Source organism: Myodes glareolus, chromosome 24 (genome assembly GCF_982192425.1).
Source record: "Myodes glareolus chromosome 24, mMyoGla1.1, whole genome shotgun sequence".
In the NCBI taxonomy this organism is placed as follows: domain Eukaryota; kingdom Metazoa; phylum Chordata; class Mammalia; order Rodentia; family Cricetidae; genus Myodes; species Myodes glareolus.
The window spans coordinates 23913541-23932903 of NC_142049.1; the positions used below are offsets into that span (position 1 = coordinate 23913541).

The 19363-nt window shown below is 41.2% G+C and overlaps 1 protein-coding gene across 2 annotated transcripts in view; it reads left to right on the forward strand.

The window, feature by feature from the left end:
- Nucleotides 1-19363, forward strand: part of Mctp2 (multiple C2 and transmembrane domain containing 2) — a 233250-nt gene that overhangs the window by 46142 nt on the left and 167745 nt on the right. Inside the window, exon 2 of one of the 2 annotated variants that reach the window (XM_048434824.3) lies at nucleotides 7611-8143. The exons of the other annotated variant lie outside the window; for it this stretch is intronic. Within the exon in view, the coding sequence (XP_048290781.3) occupies nucleotides 7679-8143 (465 nt within the window). The 5' untranslated portion in view covers nucleotides 7611-7678. The remainder of the gene's footprint in view (nucleotides 1-7610; nucleotides 8144-19363) is intronic. 2 annotated transcript variants of the gene reach the window in all.

Here is a 19363-nt window from a genome sequence, read left to right on the forward strand (position 1 = left end):
TTTTTCTTATACCTCTGTTCCTTTTGCTTAATAATTCGAATCCTCACGCTCCTACCCTGGAACGTATGAGTCATGTCAAAGCGGATCTTCAATAAAGTAGGACTTTCCACACCACCAGAATTTTAGTTGGAGATTGCTTGATCAAAATAAGATACACTAGAATATGTCGCCTGTTACTCTGCCACATGAATTCACATTTAAGTTGTGGAAATAAACCTACAAATTATTCTACAGAGCAGTGGTTCTCAATCTTTCTCATGCTGCGATCTTTTAATACAGTTCCTCATGTTGTGATGGCCCCTAACCATAAAATTATTTCCTTTGCTACTTCATAACTGTAATTTTACTAATGCTATGAATCATACTGTAAATATCTGATAGGAAGAATATCTGTGAAAGAATCATCCAATTCCCCAAAGGGGTTGCGACTCCAGGTTGAGATCCACTGCTACAGAGGAACTATGGGAACTTCTTTGAGTCCTTGTTACTGACCAGCTCTATTAAGTTCATAGGGGAAAAAAAAGTCCCATTGTCACTCTGAGCTCCCTTTCCTTCTCTGTGGTTCTGATTCAGCTGCTGGTGTGACTGTGCTTCAGTCAGACACTTTGAGGACTGGTGTTGAAGTTTCTCTGTTTCCATTTGGGTAATTGTCTTGCAACCAAATGTGAAGAATGCCTGAAATCATAATATAAATGTGAGTGCCACTAGTGTCCTTGGCTCGGGACACTAGTTTCCTGTGACTGTCCTGCCATAGCCATAATGGTTTGGAGAGACAGTGCTTTTTCCTGCTCCTTTAGTGAGAGCTGGGGTTTGGGACAAGGCATCAGCAGGATTTGTTTTGTGAAGAGATTAAATGTTTACTGTTGCTTTGCAAAAACAGGAGTGTATTCTTGCAAAGAGTTTTGGTGTATCTTTCTCTTGGGCTGGTACACAGCAATTATGATATCTAATGTGTATTGTGTGATATTTTCATATGAAATATAAAACGACCAGACTTACACCTTTTTTTTATAGTGGGGATATTCAAATTCCACTCTGCTCTCTATTTGGGAACACTTAATTAACTGTTGGCAGCCATATTACCCTGCTAGGAAGCTTACATTTTTTTAACTTGCAGTTTGTTGGGTGCTTCTGATAAGAGTCTTTGAACTTAAGACTTGAGAGAAAATGAAACATTTGGGTTTGCTTCAAATATCCTTTGAGATAAGGAAAGTTGGATTATATTAAGTATTCAAATAGGTGGGTTTATCTCATGGGGCATTTTTCAAATGTAAGTCCTCTCTGGATTTCTTCTTTTAGCATTCCTTACTTCTGAAGTGCACACTGCATATTGTAGGAATTGTTTTTCTAGTCATAAAGGAGACCAAACTCCAGTTAGCAGTGTACCTTAAAAACCAGCCTACAGGCCACAAGCCCAGAGAAACTAGACAACAAAGAGGACCCTAAGAGAGACGTACAGGGATCTACATAGGAAAGTGCAAAAGAGAAGATCTCCTGAGTGAATTGGGTGCATGGGCCTCACAAGAGAAGGCAGAAGGGGAGAGGGAGGAAGAGAGGGGAGTGGAGAAAAATATATAGCTTAATAAAAACAATTTAAAAAGACAGAAAAAAGAGAACACATTGGGTTTTTGTTGTTTGTTTTGTTTGTCTGTTTGCTTGGTTAGTTTTCCAACATAGGGTTTCTCTGTGTAACAGCTCTGGTTATCCTACAACTTGCTTTGTAGACCAGGCTGGCCTCAAACTCACAGAGGTCCACCTGCCTGAGTGCTGGGATTAAAGGTGTGCGCCATCACGCCCGAACACATTGCTTTTTCCTCTTGACAAAGGTTTTTCTATGTTTATATGCTTGTGATTCGGTGTATTTGGTTCCTGTTATGGACTTGAAATGATGGGCAAATGCTTTTACTTTTTTGATAGAAGTTATTAAAAAGAGTCCTGTCTCCAGATAAGATGGAATGCGGTAGATAGGGAAGAACATTATCATTGGGATTCCTCTGAACTAGACTTGCCTTCGGCTCTACTTCTTCTCAGAAGCGTGCCACGTCTGTGACCACACCGGGCTAGTGGAAAGATACAGATCGTTTCAAAACTAGACAAAACATGAATCTTGGAAGTGCCATTTCGAATGACAGCTTTACCAGAGAAAAGAGCCGTTTCCTGTAACCCATTGTTTGTGTGCTGATCACTTTGTCAGCCCTGGATCTTTTGGGGTTGTATATGAATTTTAGAGAAAGTTTATTAGCCATGTAAAAATCCTGCTGTATTCTTATTGTCATTGTATTTAATGCACAGCGCTTGGATTTCATGTGTCCAATAGTGATGTGTTTAGCGGAATAGCAAAACAGTTCTGGAAAAGAACGGATTTAGAGGAGTTACATAAGCTAATTTGAAGGCTGGAGGCTACCCTGGCCATCAATACCATATAGCAGTGGAAAGTGATGGGTGTGTGGGTTAATGGAACAGCACAGACAGTCCAGAATTCCTCCCCTCACAACCTGGACGGGTTTCATTGAGATAGGAGCTAAGTAATTCATTAGAGGGCAGTGTCCTAACGATGAGTTGGTATAAATCATCATCCAGGTATAAAATGGACTTTGACGTAAACCTAACAGTATATGCAAAAATTTTATTGATGTCGGTCATAAATCTAAATGTAAAGTAGCAAAACTCCTAGAAGGAAGCATTGGAGATCTCCTTTGTAAATTATGTTTAGATTCTTAGATATGAAACCAAGTCAGTTGTGTAAGATCTGTTAAAGGTTATCATATTTCTAAAAGTTAACCCTTGATGATTGAGAACTTTTGATCTTCAAAGGATATTAATAACAACATTAAAAGACAAGCTACAAAATTGGGGTAAATATTTGCAAATTGTATGTTCAACAAGGTTCTTATATTCAAAATATATAATGAACTCTCATAAGCCCAGAGTAAAAGAGCAAATGATCTTATATTAAAGCAAACAGACAAAACTCTTGAATAGACAGTTCCCCAAATTACATATAAGTTAGCAAATTAATGCCCTAAACCATTTTCACTATCACACACCAGTAGGAAAATGAAAATTTAAAACCATTCTAATAATTACAAAGAACTGAAATAAAAATACTTGCAATGTCAAATGCTACAGAGGACATGAAACAATTGAAATCCTCCCAATTGTTAGTAGGGGGAAAAAAAGGATTCATGTAACCACCCAGGAAACATTTCCGATGACGTCAGCATTCACTTGCCTCTTTACTCAGCAGAAACATTGCTGGCCATTTACCTCAGAGAATGTGCGGTACTCCTCCACAAATTTATAACACTTTTATCGAAAGAACTTAAGACTAGAAAGGCCCCACCTGTCCTGCAAGGAAAATCTGTCTGTGATGTGCACACACAATGGCATACTGCTCTTGGAAATCAAGAGGAAATCTGCTGCTGATGTGGACCACCACTTAGGTGGAGCTGTGTGCCGCTTGAAAGGAACCAACCTTGGAAAGTTAAAGTTACATGCTGTGTGATTCCCTCTGGGAGATTCTTAAAGACAGAGCTGTTGTGATGGAGAACAGATCCATGGTAATCAGAGGAAATGAGTTTCTCCTGAAAGCGTTCTAATGGTCCTCTTCCATCAACCTCCCTTGATCCTACCCAAGGATCTGTTTGTTGGCACCGGGCAGGACAGATGCATGGATGGCAACAATGGTTTCCCACAGGCCGCTAGTTCTTCAGGGGTATGTTTTTAAACACCCAGCACCATTTTATTGCATGTTTTTGTTTTTGTTCTATAGATGCAAAGATATCAAGCCTCTCCTTTACAGGAGCCTTTAATTCCGCTCATAGTTTCTTCTCAAAACAAATAGACTTCCCCACCAGGGTGTGCCAATCTCTTTTATGGACTTAGATGCTAAACAGCGATTGCCAGGAAGTTCTGTTGCAAAGCAGATTCTTGGGAACCAAGTTCATCAGATATAGTGGACTTAATCATTTAAATATCAGGCAAATTATTAGGTTTGATTATAGACATTTCAAACAAAATTTGGTTTAATGATCAGTGATTCCATTTCAGATTATACAAGGGCTTCTTTGAGAACCCTGTAGACTTCTCTGTTGGTGTATTGACTTCCCCACTTTTATTACGGTGTATGAAATCCCTCATGTCTCCTACAGGCCTTGAAAATGACATAAGAGTATTTTGTTATACCCTATTCCTCGAGCGATTTGTCTTCTACTGTGCCCACTGAGGTCATGGTCAAGCGCACTGCTCATTTCTTCCCTGTGCTGTGGTGTTTCTCCAGATTTTCTCCTGACATTTATGTTGCTCCCAGACCCAAGGTCACTGTTTTGCTCAGAAGTTACTGGCCTCCTTCTCCATTGTCATGAATTTTCTTTAGACTTCGCATATATTTTAATGAGATTCGTTCTTCTCCCCCAACCCCTCCCATATTCTTCCTCCTCCATACCCATCCAACTTCATGTTCTTTCTCTTTCTCTAACCCAGTGGTTCTCAACCTTCCTAATGCTACAACCTTTTAATGGAGTTTCTTATGTTGTGGTGACTCCCAGCCATAAAATTATTTTGTGTTGCTACTTTTCATCTGTAATTTTGGTAGTGTTATACATTGTAATGTAAACATTTGTTCTTCCACTGGTCTTAGGTGACCTCTGTGAAAGAATTGCTTTGGGTTTTGACTCTCAGGTTGAGAACAAATGCTTGAAATAAACAAACAAACAACCCCCTGCAACAAACTAAACCAAACCAAAAGAAAGTGCATAACACACACACACACACACACACACACACACACACACACATACACACAACGAAACAGCATGGAATCTGTTTTGTGTTGACAACCACTTCTGAACATGAGGCCTGCCTTGGAGTGTGGTTCATATACTTAATGTTACTTTATTGGAAAAACTATTTTACCCCCTCCTATTATTTATACATTACAAATAGCTTCTTAGGTAGTGGTTGGACTTTGTGCCCACATCCCCTTCTTTGTGTGTGACATTATGAATTTAATTGTGCAGATCCTGTGTAGTCTGTCACTGTCTCTGTAAGTTCATATGTCCATCAGCCTCATGTGCCTGAGAAAGACACAGACTCAGACAGACAAATAGTGCATAGTTTCTTATATGTGGATGTTAGCTTTTAAGCTTCAGATATGTGTGATTTACTTTGTGTATTTTACTTACATTGCATCAAAACCTTCTGTTATTTGAGACTGTTTTTTTACTCTGTGCCTGTTTGTGGTTGATCAGAATAAAATTTTTTTAATGCTAAGAACTGTAGCTGGTTGTAATTAGTATGGAATTTGGATACCATATTATTCTCAGATATTTCATTTGTGTTTTGCTGTCTCTCTCTCTCTTAGATTTTCAAGTCAGGGTTTCTCTGTAGCTGTCCTGGAACTCACTCTGTAGACCAGGCTGGTTTTGTACTCACAGAGATCCACCTGCCTCTGCCTCCCAAGTGCTTGGATTAAAGGTGTGAACCACCACCACCCAGTTATGTTGTTTCTATTTCTGTGATGAATTTCTGGAGGCTGTGATCCCTGCATCCCTTATAGCACTTGTCCCTTCATGAATGTCCTCCATACATTTATCAGAAGCTTTCAATGTGATCTCATTTCCTCATCCCTACTGGGGAACTGAAAAAACTGGGATCTAATGAGGTGACATGACCTTGATCCAGCAGCAAAGTAGTCCATACTTAGCAAAGTAGAATCTGGACCTCCAGAGCCCATGGACCTAGTTTGTAGTACTGGAAACACCAAGTGCATACTGGGAGAATCTCTTGCCTGTGGTGATGGGCTGTAGGCAGGTGCTACAGAGGTCTGTAGTCTCATCTTCAGCAGGTTAATAGCCATGTGAACCTTGAGTTATAGAGATTTTTGACTGCTCTACTAAAATATCTTGTCTTGATATGAGATGGCAGGAGACAAAAAAGCACCAGGGGTTGCTTTCAGAAAGTGCTTCCCCCCACCTCTTGGCTCTCAGTTTGGTTCCTCAGCCAAATGCAGCAACAACCATGCAGCATAGGTCACAGTGCCCTGACCACACTTGTTCCCATTCCAAAGGATAATGTGAAGAATTTGGCACATGAGATAGGGTCATTTCTCCAAATATGGTTTTTATTGGCGCTCATATTAATCCAGCCTGTGGCTTCTCTAATTCCCATGGAATTTCCAGTGTGACTTCATGTGTCTGCGCAGCCATCTTCAACCACACCTCCAATCACATATGAGATGATTGTCTAGTTCACATCTTTGGCTTGCTCTGTGGAAGGCTTCATTATGGGAGCATCGTCAGTTCTTCTGGAGATGCACAGGACTCTCATTTTGGCAAAGATGTTTTCTTTACTGTCATGTGAATATGAAAGTATAGCCAATAAATGGAATTCAAGTTCAAATGAGTACATTTGTCCTTCAAAACAGGTACTGAGATCGGGGTGGGGGCTCAGTCAGTAGCACACAGGCTATACAAGCATAGGGAACTGAATTCAGATTCCCAGCATGGTAGGACTTATCTGTCATTCCAGCACGGGTGAGACAGGCGAAACATAATTAATAAAAACTCAGAGGCAGCTACTGAGATTTAACCTGAAGACCAGAAAAGCAAAGCACCAGGTATCGGGCTCTTAGCTCGACCTCAGTCTGAAATGGCGATCCCGCCTCTAGAATTCTCAGACGGAGACTGTGTCTAAGCACTGCCTCCTCCCGTGTTATAATTCTCTCTAGTTCTGGGGTTAAGGGTGTGCACCACGACCACCTGGTTTCTATGGCAAGCTAATGTGGCAGGTGTGTGTAACCACTGCCTGGTCTGTAAGGCTGATCAGTGCGGTTGTTTTACTCTCTGAACTTCAGGCAAGCTTTATTTATTAAAATGCAAGTGAAATATCGCTACAGACAGGAGCGTACCTGGAGCTCATCAGCAGGCGGGTGCATCGGTGAGTTGGTGAGTTCCAGGTTCAGTGAGAGACCCAGGCACAGAGTGGCTAAGGAAAACACTTGACCTCTGGCTTCAATACACATGTTCACACATATAAACCACACACACACACACCCTTGACATTACACAGGAAGATGGTACATTTGTCACGTGGATTGGCATGTACAAAAGGTTCTGTTTGACCATAACACGGCTCTTCGGTGTAGGCACTCTCTTATCATCTTGGATGTCTCAACAACACATTTCTTTTGATAACTACATCAGACATCACCCATCCTGCAATGTCTAAAATACCTGTTCCCTTTCCAAGTCCAGCAAATACTAAGTGATCCTCCGTTTACAGAAGTATATATAGCGCGCCCCTTGTTTATGGTGAAGAAATGCTACAGCAACACCCTAGCAAATATCTTAGCCTCTCTGTCCTTGGAGCTGAGTATGTGGTCTGTCCATGAAGCTCGCGTTCAACCCAACAATCCCATTTATTACTTTTCTATTTCTGATGACTTAAACATTTTGTTTCTTAAAAATGCTTTTTGTGATGTTTGTGAAATTATAACCTTACTGTTTCCCTTCTCCTTGAGGAACCAAGAGTAAATTTTCTGCATAAGTTCCCTCCGGGTCTACCTTACACTGCGAGAAGGCTATGTCCTCTCTTTGTTCTCTGTCTTCCAGGAGTCGTCGACGGTTTTCCACTAGGGGAGCACTCTTGAGGAGTGGCATTCTTGATTCTTCATGCAGTCATGGATCTGGAGAAACCATCAGTTTGGGGCTCATTAAAACAGCGAACGAGACCATTGTTAAGCAACCTGAGCAAGAAGAAGGTTAAAAAGACCCCAAGCAAACCCTTGGACTTAAGGGCGAGGCATCACCTTGACCGACGTCTCAGCCTCTCGGTGCCTGACCTCCTGGAAGCAGAGGCCTTGGACCCTGAGGGCCGGCCCTACTCGGGACCCCAGTCATCCTACACCTCGGTACCCAACAGCCTGTCCACGGCAGGCATCGTCCCCAAGAGCAGCAGCAGCTCCCTAAAGCAATCCGAGGAAGAGCTGGACTGGAGCCAGGAGGAAGCAAGCCATGTGCTCGGAGTGGACACTGACCCAGAGGATATCTATGCCTCTTTTGCGGAGGAGCGGCAGGCATCCAGCCAGAGCGGCCTGGATCTGCACAAACATCCCCTTGGAGAGGATGCTCCGGAAGAGTCAGAGGTGAGGCCTGGGCACTTCCCAGCTTTAAAAAAAAAAACCATGTTTTTCAGGTGTATTCATTGTCCTTGGGAAATTTAGGTAGCCGTTATTTTGTGGTTTTATTGGATGAAGAGAATATCGTTTACAAGAATTTAAATTAATGTACTATTGATTTTACTGGTGTTCCCATTTGTTTCAGGGCTGACCTCTATGTAGTTAAAAGCCAGTGCAAAAGAACCTTCTAGAACCGTTTAAAGCTTTAAAAAGCCCTAGTGGATGAGGTTTCTTTGTTTCATCTCCTGGCAGAGAAACTGAGCATATAACTTTAACCTTTTTGATCTAACCCTCCCTTCTCTTCCTCCTTCCCTTCTCTTTCTTCCTCCTTTCTCTTCCTCCTCTTCCTCCTTTTCTTACCTTCAAGGGGAGTAGCAGTAATGAGAGCAATAGAGCCTCCCTCCCACTAGCATTACTAAGTCAATCAGACTCACAGACAAAGCATGCACACTGTTTTTTTCTAATCTAGACTTTGTAGACAAAGCATGCAGACAAGCTTTGAGAGAATGGGCATGTTCCTCTTTGACCACCAGAGCCCAAAGGGTGCTCTTTCCTCTCTGGCACCAGGTCTATGTAAATATGTGCACCCGTATGGACACTCAGTTTTGAGAAATTCTCTTACGTCTCTGAACAGAAAGATAGAAATTGGGGATCGAACTTTGATTGATTAGCGATTGTAGCAAAGCTTTGGCATTCTAGGAAGGCTAAGTACCAGTGTAATGCCAAAGCTCGTGGATCTGGAAGAAGAGTTTAAATTCCTAAATCCTGATCCTGATTTGGATGACCAATTTACTCAGGCAAGTTGAATATTTTCATTATTTAAATTCAACTTAATTATGTGGAAATAGGTTTCAATGTTGAAGATAGGGGCTAATATTTTATGTATTCCAGATTAATCTTAGAGTTTAATAAAAGCTAATTTTTTGGTTGAAGGGTCTGGTTTTTCTTTTAGAAAAAAATCTGTTGATCACGCAGTACATCTGAGTTTCCTTGGGGAGTGAACTCTGGGAATGGAGTATTCTGTGATCACGTTCTTTTGGACACGGTTACTCACTAAAGGGCTTGGTTATTTTTATTTTGAACTTAACATTAGGAGATATTGTTTGTAAATTTTTTTATGATCATTAATATTTGTAAATTTGAAATATGTTTTCACTTTACAAAATTTTAATGAGGTAGGTCTAATAAGCCTTGTCAGCGTGTGACAGGAAGCCTGTTGGCTCTATTTTAAAACTTGTCTTCAGCATCTTCACATTCGTCTTAATCTGAGCAGACTTCTGGGCTTTAATTCGCAAACAAGTTCAAATTAGAAAGATTTTCTAGCTATGGATCTGTAACCAATTTAGCCCTTCAATCGTCTTTGTTGAATAGATATAAATATTTGAGTGCGATGTAGCCCAAGCATTTCAAAGGATGTTGTCAGAAACAAATGAATGCCACACCATGACTGTGGGGGAGGGCGGGTCTAGTGGGTGTTCGGCACAGTGTCTGAATCGTACCTGGTATCTTCTGTGTAAGATGGGTCTTTCTACTCCCAAAGATGAGGAGCTTCTTCCCCCTTACCCTTCTCCGTGAGCTGTCTGATGACATGTGTGTGTCATGGCCAGGAGATGATATCTAATTTGTCCTTTTCTAAAGGCCTTGTTCTGTGCCCATACAGAGCATATGTTCCACTAAAACTCAGTGAGGGCAATTGGTTCAGGTTAATAGAGTTTTATTTGCCGGTTTTCAAAGTTGATTTCTTAATGGTATTTAATAGTTAAATAAAAAATGGCCTCCATGGTGATTTTTCCCTATTAAAATATACTGTGCTCTGGCAATATGCTTTTGTGCATAGTTACTGCCACTCTCCCTGGTTCTAATCCTTGTCTCTACTCAGCCTTATTTTCGTTTGCAAAGATGTCTTTTAGATGCCACATTTGAGAGGAAGCGCGCAATCCCTGACTTTCTGAGACTGGCTGGTTTTGTGTAATACGATCTGCACTCGTTTTACCCATTTTCTTACAGATGGCTTGGGTTTGTTCTCCTTGACGCCAAATGATATTCTATTGTATATGGCAAGCATATTTCCTTTATTACTCACCTGTGCTTGGCCATTGGACTTCCTCCGTGACTTGGATACTGTAAATAGTGAAGAATTGAAGAAGGGCTGCGGCTGTCTCTCGCACGCTCACTTTGAGATCACTTTGAATGACTAGACATTTCATTGTTTTTGTTTAATATTTGTTTACTCTTGTTTTTAGCCTTTGTATTTTTCTTTTTTATTTATTTTTAGTGTTTGTAGTAATTGTATACAATAGTGGCGTTCATTAAGACATTTCTATACATTTATGTAACGTATATATGTATTTTGATCATGTTAATCAATATCTTGTTTCCTGCCCCATATAATCCCCTTTCCATGCCTCTTCTATTCCCCATGGACTGTCATGTATTTTTGCTGTTGTCATTGTTCTTTTTGTTGATCCATTAGGGCTGTGTATAAAACAAGCAAGGGTGAGGGTTTGTTATCAGGAGCATGGGCAGCTTACCTGTGGCTTTGACACTGAAAACATAGATGTTCTCCCTCTCTCAGAACTGTCAATGGTTTTATCATGAGGTGTGACTTAATTAAATAAATACATTTTTTTTCCCGAGAAAATACTGTAAATATACTCTTCTATAAGACGACGGGGTGTGGGAAGGAATAAAGGTGAAGGGAATAAATGGGATGTGAGGACACATGGCGGGGACATCTGCACAGATGCTCAGAGCAGCCATGTCAGCAAATGGGAGAAGGAGGCTTAGCAGAAGGGGACTGGGAGAAGACCACTCCGAGAAACTGGCTTTGATCCTTAGCATCATGTGTGCTAATCGCTCCTGGAAACATGGCCTTAAGTTGTGGGACTGGAAGTCACTGTCTCCAGGAAGGGCCTCACACATACAGTGCAGGCAGCACCACCATTATCTGTCTACTAGCTCAGGCTCGGAAGCCTTTTTCCCCATCTCTCATCTATTTCCTCTTCATTTCCCCTGCAGTCTCCTCTTCTGGAAATCCTACATAGCCTTCAACAGCAGGAGAGCGTTGCCTCCGGTGAGGCGTTCTCCTACCTTTGCACCCAGCGTGTTCATCCTGCCTTCATTTTCATAGCAGTGTGCTTTTATTCTGCTGGGAAACACCTTCTGTCAGCTTGGGCTAGGAATTTGTAGAGAGGGGAAAGAATTATTATAGGGAGAGAAGGTAGGTTTGAATAAAAAGGCGAATTAGAACCTGGCACGGCTGTCTCTGTGCCAATGTGTCATTGATTTGAAATCAGCAGACTGTGAGAGTCTGCCATTGACTACCTCATGGCCATTTGACTCTACAGACTGACTCCTAATAAAAGAGTCATAAGACTAAGTTACAAGTGGAGATAACAACTAATTTACAGTAAGAATTAACAAGACTATCTCCCGTAGCATGATGTTTACAATAAAGGGTCCATTCTTTATCATGATGCTTAGGAGTCAGATCAAAATCAACACGATTGTTAACTTGTTGGGAGAAATGTGTATGGCAGGGTTGCCCTGGTGAATGGTAATTGTTAGGTGTGTTCTCACGGTAGAGTTAGTGTTTGAGAGAAATCACAGAGGAACTGGAAGGTTGTTGCCCGTGAGTCCCAGTGAGAAGTGTAGATAGATGGCTTCCGTAAGTGGCCTTTATGTCAACACCCGTCTCTCAGTGAGGGCAGAACTGCAGATGATAACTTAACTCATTTTTTGTTTTCTGGACCAACATTGTTCATCTCTATACAGGATCTGGCCTGTCTAATGAAACGAGAATTCTTTATGCTCCGTGGCATAGGCTGTCCTCCCTCTGAGCTCGCCTAAGGTTACCTAGCTGCCTCTCCATAACTTCTCCACTCTGACTGGTACATTGTTCCAAGTGTTGTATGTTGTCACTTATTTAGGTGATGGAGTGATTACTTTTGATTGCTATGACAAAATCCTGAGAAGAACTACTTAAGCAAGCAGGAGGGTTAAATTTACCTTGCAGTCCAAGGCCGTAGTCGGGTCAAACAAGTCATGGTGCCTTAAGTAGCACATCATTGTCGGGCTGCAACCAGGAAGCAGGGGGAGATGAATGTCGATGCTCGGCTCCAATCCCTCCTCACTTTTAGTCTGACCCTGGCTTATGCCATGATACTTCATATCATTAGAGACAGCCTTATCATTGTAGTTAACCTGATATAGGAACCCCGTGAGAGATAGCCCCAGAGATTTGTTTCCGGGGTTATTCCAAATCCTAACAAGTTGGTAATCATGGTTAACCATCTTTAGGAGCTGGCACTGTGTGGCAGCAGCCGGTAACTGCCCCTCTCCTTACTGCCACTTTCGGATGTCTAGGCTTTGCTGCGAGAAGTGTTGTTGCTAAGAATTGGGGTATGTCCACCTTGCTCTGAATTTCTGTACCCCAAATAACTGTATTGGAGAGAGAGCATTGAAGAGATGATTGAGCTTAGATGAATCTGTAATCATGGAGTTGCTAATCAAATAGTACTGAGATTTTAATAACAAAGAGAAAGCCCCAGATATATATATTTTTCTCTACCATGTCATGACATACGAAGAAGACAGTGATCTACAAGAAGTTAATGACCTCATTAAGAACAAAGTTTTCCTTAATCTTGGACTTTTAGACTCTAGAACCATGAGAAATCACCTGTGTCAAGTCTCCTAGTCAGTGAGATGGCAATGCAGAAGTCTGTGGTGACTGAGGGAGTGTCTAACGGTCTTTCTCAGGAGGTGACTTCATTGTTCTTGCCTCTGAGATGGGGGACAGAGGAGATGGACTGAGAACCTTCGGATACTGAAAAGCACCAGTCCCCAACATATTTATGTATGTCATTAGGTGTATAGAGATTTCCATTTTTGTTCAACTGCAACCTTCAGGTGACCAGCCATGTAATTTTTCTCCTCCAAGCATTTGTGCAAATCTGTAGAGATGCATGTATATTTATGTGCATGTGTATACATACGCATACTCACAAAGATAGATACGTGATAGTAGCTATATGGATGAATATGCTCATGAAGTTTTTATTTGCCTTTCAAGCCAACAGCACCATGAGGTGCTCTGGTTACCATTCTGAGTCTCTATTGGGTTGGGGATATGTTTACACATTGTGCTCTTTGGTACAAAAGGTATGTTCTAAAGCCCAGGTTCTTAACTGTGGCGTCACTTCCCCGAATGTGGGGGTATCAAATACTCTGGCAGCAGTGAAAGTTTCCTGGCCATGTAAGGACTGCAAATTAAATGAAAGTCAAACAGTTAATGAATGGAAGATATTTATGGCAGAATTGACCCATGTTACCATAGAACCTCACTACAGCCTTAGTTCTGAACACACAACATGTGCCGTTTGCCTTTCATGAGCTCTTCTATCAAACAAGACCAGAAAATGCTTCCTAGAATACCTTGGCTCAGAACTAAGAATGTTGTATGCTTTGAATTACAGTGTTTTGTCTGTACAATAACCTTTTCTACTCTAATAAAATCTTAATGATTTAATTAAAGAAAACATACTTTTCATATTTTACTAGCATTCTTCATCATGTGCCAAATTAGTAATCTTTGTGTTTTATTATGTTGTTATATTAGATTTTATTTTTATAATTACTGTTCATTTATTTACACACATATGTACGCATGTGTGGAGATAGGACAATTGTGGAACCACGTCTGTCCTTCTACCAATTGTGTGTCCTTAGAATCCCAGGTCTTTAGGCTTCATTCACTGAGCCATCTCTCCAGCCCAGAATATTTGCTTTTAAGAATTTCTGTGCTTGAGTTGCTAACTTAAGTTTTAAAAAGAAATTGTTAAATAAAGTTTGGCTTGGGATTAGGCAGGAATTTTCAGTAACTTTTGAAATGCCTCTACACAGAGTTCTGCCGTTTACATGGTGCAGCATCCTCAGCACTGATAAATCAAAATATCAAAGAACTCCAAGGAATGTTAGAGATGCTGTTCTTGTTACAGCATCAAAATTCAGCCAAGTTTTAATTCTTCATAGGAAGAGAATGCATCTCCATTTCATTAGCATGTAATTTGCTTTCATCTTCTATTAGTGGTAAAGTATTTACCTCAAAGAAATGTTGTAAAATAAGTTTCTTCATAATTTATTTCAGCAAATATTTGATCCGTAAACCATTGTATCGACCTAAACACATAGGGGAACCATGAAAGTTTTTTGGAGGAGAAGTGTCATGGGGAAGAGTTTAGGAAGCCCTGTTCTTTAGACATGACAGTCATGCTATGCCCATTAAATCTCAATAATATGGTTATGTGTAAAGCTTGCACAATAACAACACCAGTTGACATGCCAATGTCGATGAGGGAGATTTCACGAGACTCTGCCCCTAAATCAAGAACTACACTTAATCAAAGTTTGCTAGAAGAGGGAGAATTGATCTTGTCCAGAGAAAAGTACCCTGATAGATTATTTAGTCCCAGATGGTAATCTCTAAACACATAGGAGCAACACTAAATAGACACGATAGTACATAAATATACACATATACTTGCATAGCTTTGTTACTTTTCTATTGTCATGACCAAACATCCTGGTCTGTGAAATGTATACCATTTCATTTGGGGCTCATAGTTACAGTGGGCTAGCATGCGTGACTGTGCAGAGCATGGCAGCAGGCAGAGCAGGCAGGTACAAATGATGCCAGAACAGTAGCTTTGTCTGCAAAAATGAGGACACACACACACACACACACACACACACACACACACACACACACACAGAGAGAGAGAGAGAGACAGACAGACAGACAGACAGACAGACAGACAGAGAACACTAACTAGCATGGATAGTATAGGCTTTTGAAACCCTAAAAGCCTGCCCACAATGACATACCTCCTCCAACAAGGCAACACACCTTCCCATCCTTCCTAAACTGTTTTTCCAACTGGGGACCAAGTATTCAAATATAGAAGTCTATGGGGACCGTCCATTCACGTCCATTCACAGCACATATATACACATGTAGCAGTAATAGAGAAGAGGTAAAGAATTTGAAGGGGTGGTCAAGAGACATGGGAGGAATTGAGGAAAGGGGAGGGAAAGGTAGAAATGATGTATGTACAGATAGTACCGTCGAATGATACTCTCTAAAAATGAAAAATTAATTTCAAAAAGTCCACTTGTTAAATATCATCCAGCTGGTTCTAGAACTAGGCTTAATCTAGGCATTTCTGAGAATTAAGCCTGTATGCAGAATGATATGTTATACACAAGTTGGGAGGGCATTTTGAAAGTAGAGTGATCCAAAACAAGACAGCTGTAAAAGGAAGACATTTATTCATTTATTTTTTTTGCCTCTACTGTGCCCCCATGAAAAACAAAGAGAAAGGCAATGCTTCGAAAACAAATGCTGATAAATTGCAATGTTAGTTATTCAATCTTATCAATGAATTCTGCCATGTGGTATGCCCTTCCCTCATAGTTCGCTTGTCAGTTGGAGCAGTAAACCCTAGCTTTGGTGATACCTCATACGGTAAGTCAGTGGTGCTTCCCGCTTGCTTGTTTCCAGAAGACCTACCTCCCACCCATAGGGCTTCAGTTCAGTGACCACAGAGAAGCAATGTGACAGCCACAGAGGGGGAGGAAGCAGCCTGTAGCTTGCAAAAAGAAGCAAGTGCCTCAAGCCCATGACACTTCAGTTCTGTGGTTGTGACTGTTTGTGTGATCTCAACATGGCGTCCGTAAGGCTGTCTGTATATGACATGTTCTAGGGGTCTTCATGGGCATGATCTTCTTCACCTCTCTTTTTGGAGAATCTACCATCTGCAGGTGATGAAGTTGCCACTGGGAACATAGCAACTGGCAACGCAGTCAGAGTTCCCTTCCTTCTAGAATTCCTATGATAGATGCATAAATAATTTAGAAAGTGCTAAGTGTCATGGAGAAACAGTAAGTGGAAAACATCCTTGAAATCACCGTGTAGAGATGCTACACAGAGTGGTTAGGGATGGCTTCTTCTGAGTAATCAAACCTCTTTGTTTAGTATTTCTAAACTACTGTTTTTGGGGGGGCTTGGATTAAACAGTCGCTATTCTGGGCAAAGCATGTAAAGCTGAGTTATACTCCTAACCTCGAGAAGACAATTTTCACGTGAAGGGAAGACACAGTAGCAAGCTGTGTGTGTATCTGGGGAAGCCGTGGAGGACAGGAGATCAGCAATTTTGAAGACCAGAGAGCAGCAGGCTACCAAGGAATGGGTGAACGTTTCACAAAGATCAAGCAAGGATTGTATCTCAGGGGGACCGGAAGAGGGAGCAATGGAAGAGACATCAGAGAAGTAACAGGGGTGGCGTGGCTGTACGGTTTTCCTACTCTTAGGATGACTCTTAGACTTTGGTGATGGCCTGGTACCGTAAGTGTGCCACATACGTGCAAAATGAAACTGAGGCTCAAGATCATGCCACTCACACACACAGTGCAAAATGAGTCAGCGGTCAGCAGGATGTTGGCAGTGATTCTCACACCTGCTCTAGGCAATGGGGTTGGGCTAGGTGATGGTTTGCCTAGGATAAGAGTTCTGAGGAAACGTGATGGCCAGTGAATAGCAGGGACAGGCTCTTCCCAAGGCTTCATCCTTCTTGCTTCTAATACCTTTTCATGTGAACAGTGCCAAATGGTAAACATCAACAGAAGGCCTTGGGTTGCTGGCTGCCCTCAGTTTTGAAAAAGAAAGTTTGGGCTGAGGAGCGGGCTCATTGGATACCAAACACACTTGTGTCACTGTGTGAGGACTTGAGTTTCAGTCCCCAGCATGCACTTAGGAGGCTCACATAGCTCTGAAATCTGTAATCCCACCATTACTATTGGACATGGAAACAAAATGGGAAAAATCCCTAGGAATGCACAGGGTAGCTAGCCTGGTATAATGGCGCAACAACAATAGACGCCCTGTCTCAAATAAAGTAGAAGGTTAGGACCTGTACCCAAGGCTGCCCTCTCATGCTTGTCATGGTACATGTCTATCCATATGTGCACACAGGAATGCCCATCAAACACATACAGAGAGAAAGAACTTAATCCTTATCATTGTATATATTTATGAAGTATAATATTGTAACCCCATATGCATGCATACCTTTTTTTTTTGTTTTTTTGAGACAGTGCTTTGGAGCCTGTCCTGGAACTAGCTTTTGTAGACCAGGCTGGCCTTGAACTCACAGAGATCCACCTGCCTCTGCCTCCCGAGTGATGGGAACATGTATAACTTTTAATAGCACAAGCAGCGTAGAGTGTTTCCATCTTTCATGAAGGCTTTGTGCTATACCTCCCAAATGTATCTGCCATAATAATAATAATAATAATAATAATAACAATATAAATTGTCTAGCATAGTGACCCCACTTTGTTATGAGTTCTGTTAAAGTGTATATCAGCATTATCTCATTGGAATGCATCAATTTCCAAAGAGCTTGCCTGGTACAGTGTCCTCCCTAAAGAAATCATTCATTAAGTAGTCTTTGAATTGTTTTTCCCCTAAAACCTACAAGGTTAGTATCACGCTTCGCTCCTTTGGAAAATGTCTGGAAATCTAAGCAAAAAATTCAAAGACACAAAGAAATCGCAGAAATGAGTGGGTGTGGGTCTAGGTTTTCCCCAACCAGATCCTTGTTTCTTAAGGGATTTGAGTCTAAGTAGTCTTGAACCAGATCCTTGTTTATTACCCCGTGTTTCTGTCCCCAGTACATCTCATGTGGTGGCTGGTATAGGTGCTTTTGACACAGTTGTGCTCAGGAGAAGAGTGATGTGCTTAAAATCTCCCCAAAGGCCTAACTCTTGCTTCCCCTGGCTGTGGATTCTTCATTGTAAATTGCCGATATGATGACAACCTTTGAACTTCTTTGTAGATGATGACAATGAGTATATTTGTGAATTATGGAGTGATAAGCAAACATTAAGGGATGGATTGTTCAGCTAACACAGCTCTTGCAAATAAGATGGAAGGTCATTTGTAAATATTACTTCAGGTTCAAGTAGTACCTGGGAACCGGCCAAGCAGTTATATCAGGAACTGGCTTTTTTTTTCTTCCTGTAGATATCCAGATATTAATTGTGTTTGACTTTGTGGGTGGAAAGGTATCTGCCACAACTCGCTTCAGATGTTGCTGCACGGAGAGCACAGAAATGAACAGGCAGAACTGGAATTCAAATGAAAAGGCCAAACCAAAAACCCAATTTTAGACATTTAGATTTTTATTCCCATTTGTTCTTGTCTTTTTCTTTGATATAGAACTTTTAAATTGTTGCATTTTAATAAGAAAGCTACCTTTCTAATGGACTTTAGCATTATGGACCTGATATTTGTAAATGGTCTCTGGGGCATGTAAAATTACATAACTCAGTGTTAGAAACAGGAGAAAAAAAATTTTATTTATTAAAAAAAATTCCCCTAAACTATATTTCTTGAGAAAATGGCAGTGTTCCTTGTTCCACTGACTCTGCAATGTGTACCTTTTTATTTTCTTTGCAGTGCTTCAGATAAGGAGAAACAAAGTTATAGAAAATGAAGCAAAACAGAATGAAAGCGAAAGGTGGCAATGGGCTCTAGTTTGCTGAGTGCAATTTTAGATCCTTGCAGGCATGTCTGTGCACACACACTCTACAATGCCGAATGGTAGGCAAGATAGTATTCTGCAGTTTCCTGTTCGGGGACAGTCTTGGAGGTGAAAGAAAGCTAAAGCTTGACCTTGACAGTGTGGCCACAGACCTCGTGGTGGTTTGTGTAGAAGGGGACTATGGAAGACAGGTGGATGTGTAGACCCGACTGGTCATTGAACCTAGCCCCTGATTTTGTCCTAGTGGTCATTTGTCTTCTCTTTAGTCTGTCTCTGTTTCCAGTGACTGCTTAATAGCTTCTCTGGCCTGTCTGGCCTTCACATTCCTGTTGCCTATGTTATTGCTCCCTATATCTCATAGATGTTTGCATGTTCTTGAATACTCATCTTGTTGAAAGTCTAGAATGGGTTACAGGATTTTTTTTCCAAGACAGGGTTTCTTTCTAGTTTTTGGAGCCTGTCCTGGAACTTGCTCTGTAGACCAGTCTGGCCTTAAACTTATAGAGATCTGCCTCTCTCTGCTTCCTGAGTACTGGGATTAAAGGCATGCTCCACCCCTGCCAGACAGGTTACAGAATTTAAA